The 6,457-nt window shown below is 34.0% G+C and overlaps 1 protein-coding gene across 1 annotated transcript; it reads left to right on the top strand.

The window, feature by feature from the left end:
* The first annotated feature begins 670 nt into the window (after positions 1 to 670).
* On the top strand, positions 671 to 5,223 carry LOC131040724 (protein SRG1). Its single transcript, XM_057973672.2, has 4 exons — positions 671 to 1,160; positions 2,560 to 2,807; positions 3,705 to 4,029; positions 4,757 to 5,223. The coding sequence occupies exons 1-4, from the start codon at positions 882 to 884 to the stop codon at positions 5,006 to 5,008; spliced, it is 1,104 nt and encodes a 367-aa protein (XP_057829655.1). The 5' UTR covers positions 671 to 881; the 3' UTR covers positions 5,009 to 5,223.
* Positions 5,224 to 6,457: the final 1,234 nt, after the last annotated feature.

Genomic DNA, 6,457 nt, shown 5'->3' with positions numbered 1-6,457 from the left:
TGACAGACAGTGTAAATAGAACCAAAAATCCTAAAATTTTGCATACCTCCCAATCCACTAATAGATATATGTTCCTAAACATCTGACTTGATATATTTCTTATTTAAATGCATATTACTATTGAAAACAAAGAAAATAATCTCCTTAACTTAATATTTAAAAGCCAAGAGAGATAATCCTCCTTAACTTATGATCAATACGACAAAAGGAAAACTTCTCCTTAATTGCAGCTCTCTCAATCAATGGGTGGCTAATGCCACATGGTGCAAGAATGAGTCCCCACAAAAGAATGGCATCTACGCCATGAATACCAATGGCAATTCATACTAAAACCGCAAGCCAAACAATGTTAACTTAGGTATTGACACGTTAGTCGACAGGTTCGATATTGACATTTTTAAAGCTGAACTGTAATCTCCATAAAAGTTTATGTATGGACTATAGAAACTAAAGTATCCTACAGTGCTGCCAAATTTGTATCCATTCATTGGTTAGAACTGTTACAGTCAATAAATGCGATCAGAACAATTTCAAAAAGTCAAGAGTTTTAATTGTTCAACACGCTTTTCTCTTTCCTTGAACTTGCCTACCCACATGTACATATAATTCCAATTTAAACAACTATTGTGGGATTATTGGGCGTTCCTCGTAATTGATATGCATTTGAATTTCAAACTTTGCCGACCAGGATCCTATGCTATATATTCAGATTGCAGATCTCTCACTCTTCATTGCAACATTCATTTAGTGTACTTTTTCGGATTGAATCTTTCATTAGCTTATCTCATAGATTATCTTTAGTCTCGTGAACGTTAAAATTGATTTCTTTTTTTCTTAGATTGAAAGATTATTTCATTTAACTTGAAAGAAGAGTTGCAGAAATGATTTCCGCTGATTTTGGTAGCTTACCCAACTGGGGGAGATCTCTTATATCAGTTGAGGGTATTGATGAACTTGCTAAAAGGAAGCTTCAAGAAGTTCCAGAGAGATATGTGAGAAGTGATGAAGAAAGACCTGCAATGCTTGCTTCTTCATTTCATCAATTTGACTATCAGCAGAACATTCCTGTCATTGATATGGGTAAGATTGCACAGGCACAACACAGAGAAGAAGAGGTTAGAAAGATTGGTGAGGCTTGTGAAGAATGGGGATTCTTTCAGGTATAGATTGAATTTGTTCTTTTCTTTATGCATTCAAGTTTGAGCAGATTTGTTCTATTTTTGGATAGTTTGATTCTGTTTAGTTTTTTAATGGTTTGCACTTATCTTAGATACCAAAAAAATTGAATTTAAAAAGATATACACATGATTATTTATTGTTAATATTATAAGAAATAAGTTTTTAATGGTTAGTTTATTGAATGAGTCTATCTTGTTAAAGAAGTGGGTGTTTCCCATCAATTTTATTCAATTATGTTGAATAGCTGTCTTTCTATCTAGAATTAAGAGGTGTCTATTTAAAGTAAAAGTGTAGTTCATTAGGTTATAAATAGATATATGTAGATAATTGATAAATTTAAATTGATAGTAATAAATATATGATATTAAATGTTGTTTATATTTGAAATAATATAAAAAGTTGAAAGAATTATTTTAAATTGGTGAGATGATGATGTGATATATCATCTATTAGAATTTAAGCTTTTAGAAGTGTTATTAAACAAAGTTCACTTTTTGAATAATTTTGAAGGATCTAATTTTCTAATTGTAATAGTTTTATTAAAAAAAACTTTTAACTTTTAATGATCTAGAAATGAAAATAATAATATAGTAGATATTAGTAAAACACTCAAAACAATGGATTAGGGTCCGACTTGATTTGCAAGAGATTCTTGTGGTAGACTCATTCATGAAGTCCAATCTTCCCCTATCTCATGTGATATCAGAGGACATGTTACACCAACGTCACCAATCAGTTAAAATGTTTATCTAAGAAAATACAATTTAAAAAAAAAATCGATGATTACATCCTTAAAGATGTCTAGACAAACCAAAATGATAAAGATTCTTCCTCTATTGTGAATCTTATTTTATTTTAAACCGTCCAGCCTGGATTGTGAAGGTGTATCTTCATCTGGCTCTTTTTTTAAATATGTACTATTATCATAACAGTCGGTTGTGTGTATGATAATGTATTTAAAATAAATGAAGTGGCTTCATTGGCCTGTGAGCTAACCTGCACTACATTTTAAAAAAGATTTGTGAACACGAGACAATAATGGTGAGGTAATCCATAAATGTGGATAAGATATGCTGTGCTTTTATTTTGTAATAGCTCGATAAGGTTGTACACCCTTCCACATGGTATCCCTGTTTATTCAACCACAGACAAATTATAAGTGACATTTAAATCACGACCTCCATTAAAGTACAACAACCCAACACCTCTGCTCAAGTTATGGACAGCCTTGTTGCATTGAGGGCCCGATCTCACCCTCCTATTAAGGGCCCTGCAAGCACTCCATTACAATAGTTTAGACAATTCTGAATTCTGCTCTTTACTTTTTGTGCGAGATGAGTAGATTAACAGTTTTTAATAATGATTGTGCATTTTTTGCAGGTGGTTAATCATGGTATCCCTCATTCACTGATAGACAGTATAAAGAAAATTGGGAAAGAGTTCTTCCAGCTTCCATTGGAGACGAAGCAGAAGTATTCAGTGAGGCCAGGGGATCTTCAGGGCTATGGTCAGACTTTCGTTGTGTCTGAAAACCAAAAGCTGGATTGGGGCAATTTGTTGGGTTTGATCATGTCTCCTCCTGAATGCAGGGATATGAACTTGTGGCCCACTGAGCCTGCTGGTTTCAGGTAATCTAGAATGAAGGACGGTTGGGCCTTTTTTATTTAGATAAATGGCTCAGACAAGCTTTAGAACATTTTTGTTCACCTCTAAATTCAGGATGAAACTAAGCACTTTACTGAGTCTTTACTGAATTGTGAAAAATAATTTTTTTTTGCTTTCTAGAACACCGCATAGTGCAGAAGCCAGTTGTGATTATTTGACTTTTGCCGGCCCTGTCTACGTCTGCTTATGCTTATACGCAATTGAATAATTTCCCTGATGTTTGACTTGAAAACCCTAAAAATCAAAGTTTCACTTTTCAGCCGTTAGCTTCACCAACCCCCAAAGAAAAATTTAGGATTTCATTCTACCTGTGTTATCCTCAACAGAATTCTGGGAAAACAGAAGAACAAGGCTGGAAGCACTTTCCAAGCAACTACCAAAGAATAGATATCCATTAGGAAGAAGCCAGTCCCAAGTCCTAACATGTAATGGTGCCCGAGTAATGTTTCTAGGAAAACACAGATTTTATCCAATGTAAATATAAAGAGTTCTCATCGACTCTAAAATTGGTTTTGTCAATTGTCACCAATATTGTCACGCCTTAGCACAAATGCTGGATTTCATAGTAATGATCCCATTTAGGCTATTAGCACCTTTTTGGGTCTCCGGTTTCTTTGTTTAGACTAATAAGTTATCTGTTAGATCTCTTGATAAATATTAGAGTTTTAAACACAGAGAGTCATAATGATGGTTTTGCCTGAACCAGATGAAATGATGGTTGTCAGTCTTGGACAATCCAAAGCTTAGAAGGATAAAGATTGATATTTTAGATTGTATATGCAAGACATCTCTAAGCATAGAATAAATGATAAATAATGTGAGATGCTGGTGTTTAACCAAAAAAAATATGGGCTTTGCAGGGAAAAAGTGGATGCATACAACATTGAAATTAAAAGTCTTACTGGGCAAATATTGGCTTTGATTGCTGAGACATTGCAGTTGCAACCTGACTTTTTTGAGAAGAAATTTGGCGATGCATACCAAAAAATGAGGATGAATTACTATCCTCCCTGCCTGAGACCAGATCTCGTTCTAGGACTAAGTGCACATGCAGACATGGTGGGCCTGACGCTACTGCTGCAAGACGATGAAGTACCAGGATTGCAGATCCACAAGGGTGACCAATGGAAAACTGTGCAACCAATTCCTTATGCCCTGGTCGTTAATATTGGAAACATAATAGAGGTAATCTCCTTTTCCTTATCAAAGATTAAACAGGCAATGCTTGGAAATGATGAAATTGAAAAATATGAAATCAGAGAATAGAAATTACCATCTCCCTGTTATCATCTTGCCTGCCCATGGTATACAGAGGAGAGGCTATTGGGCTTTAATGGTGCCTAAAAAAGTTGGGTTCAATGTTGAAAGCCCATCCATGCACTTTCACTCAAATCTCCTGATCTACTTGTGAGTGTATACAAATGTGCTAGAGCCATACCCAATTTCATACATTCCTGTAAATCTTAAAAGCCTTGTGATTGACACGCTGGCTGTTTATATGGGTGTCCAGTCTCGTCTCAGACAGCCTGTCTGTTGATCACAACACACTATCTATTAATGCACAATGGCTTCAAAAAATTGGTTCTATCCCATCCTAGCTAGTGGTTATCTCATTTTCTTGTCAATAAGATTTTACAGCTCAGCTTTGTTACCCTTGGTTCTACTGAGTGTGTATTGAGTCCGTAGTCTTACACCTTAAGATAACAAAGAAAATAAATTGTAGCTCTCTCAAGAACTTGAGTCCAGATCCATATCCAATAGCCCAGAGTGTAGACTGCCAAGGGCTTCATAAGATAAAATTTCAAGTTGCACCAAAAAAATTGAAAGCTGTGAAATTTTTCATGTTCAGTTGAACTACATTAAATTATTAGTCCTGCTTTTGTTTGCTTAAATTGTGAAGCTGATTTTGCAGGTTATGACAAATGGAAGATACAAGAGCATCGAACACCGAGCAGTAACAAACAAGGAGAAGGCAAGGCTGTCAATTGCAGTATTCTGTGCTCCAGGATTCACTGAAGAAATTAGTCCTGCTCCTGAACTGATTGATGAAGATCATCCCTGCTTGTTTAGGAGATTTATACACCAAGATTACATGGATAATTACTTCTCTCGTGGGGTGGAGGGAAAGAATTCATTGTATGAATATGCTGCAATGAAAAATTGAGTTATACGGAATATCAGTAATAAGTTAGCTAGTTTAACAAGATCTCTGCATGTACTCACCATTGTTTGTAACCACAAAAGTCAAATTTTCTGCTCTTGATGCTTTTGAACAGTACAGACAGGTGACAGGATGTACCATGTCAGCCATTAGCTCAAATTTCAGTTGTATTGTTCACCCACTCACTAAAAAATTAATAACCTATATTTCTTTCTTCATATTCCAGTTCTTTTCTTAGTTCATAATATTATTGTACATAATTTCTTCCATATATTAGATCATCATATTACATGAAGAACTTAGTTCATAATATTATTGTACATAATTTCTTCCATATATTAGATCATCATATTACATGATCTATAGTAAAAAGAAGAGAACAAAACAAGAAAACAAAATAGTTGATGTTTGACATAAGATATGATTTGTATTTGGAGTGTGGGGAAGGTTTGATGATCGTACAAAACTGAAGGCAGAGAACTTAACAGTTCAACAATCGACACTGTTCCCCAACAGGCAAGGAATCAAACGAAATTAAAAAACAGTAAACAGAGGGCAACCTTCATCGTGGTTCGCATGTGGATGTCTCCATATAAAATTGAACTGAAAAGACTATCACAGTAATCCAATTCCCATTTGATTTTCTATGATATACTTTTGTAGTGTTGTTCATTTAAAATCTTACAAAGTTTTAATTTGCTATTCTGTACAGTCTGGCTATTTTTAATTGTGGATTTCAGTTTTATTCAATATTTAAAAAAATATTGTGTTAAATTGGTTTTTGGATTTTTTTATTTTCATATATTCATTATTTATATGTTTGATAAATTATTTATATTTAGTTTCTATTTTAAGATTTTTTTTTTTCTAGTTTATTTTCAAGTAATAAGAGTGTTAGCAAGAAAAGTGAGACATAGACTTAAGTTATCAGCTCTCGGAATTTTTGTGTGTTGTATTTATATTCCAAACTTAGACAAAGGGAGTAAGGAGTAAATCCAAATTGTACCTGAATTGGTTAACATAATACAGAAAATAAGATGCTCATCATTCATAGTATATTATATATGGAACTCCAACAATATATTTATATTATGATTCATCATTCATGAGATCTTTGAAAGAAATATTAATACTATCTTCTTGAACTAGGGTATCCTCATGAGTAGAGCCAATTTGGGGAGGCAAGGTGTTAAGGGAATTGTCAATCATATCACCCTCTTTTACCATAATATCTTCTTTCACCAAGGCACTTTCAACGGGGAGAAACAAATTAGGGGAATAATCAACATCATCTTCCATTGGTACATCCCAAACGGGGAGATCATTGAAAAAAATGTCTTCTTTCACTATGGTATTCTCATGAGTAGGGACAATTTTGGGAGAGGGAATAACACTATTTATTAATGCTTCATCTTTAGAAGGGAAGCATTAATAAAGGTGTTATTGAAATCA

This window comes from Cryptomeria japonica, chromosome 5 (genome assembly GCF_030272615.1).
Source record: "Cryptomeria japonica chromosome 5, Sugi_1.0, whole genome shotgun sequence".
In the NCBI taxonomy this organism is placed as follows: Eukaryota; Viridiplantae; Streptophyta; class Pinopsida; order Cupressales; family Cupressaceae; genus Cryptomeria; species Cryptomeria japonica.
This window is presented reverse-complemented; position numbering and strand designations above follow the sequence as displayed.

Bases quoted from the DNA above. Each gene is read 5' to 3' on its own strand.
- LOC131040724 (XM_057973672.2), top strand. From the start codon at position 882: ATGATTTCCGCTGATTTTGGTAGCTTACCCAACTGGGGGAGATCTCTT. The intron at 1,161-2,559 runs GTATAGATTGAA...CATTTTTTGCAG, and splicing joins AAGAATGGGGATTCTTTCAG to GTGGTTAATCATGGTATCCC. The intron at 2,808-3,704 runs GTAATCTAGAAT...TGGGCTTTGCAG, and splicing joins ACTGAGCCTGCTGGTTTCAG to GGAAAAAGTGGATGCATACA.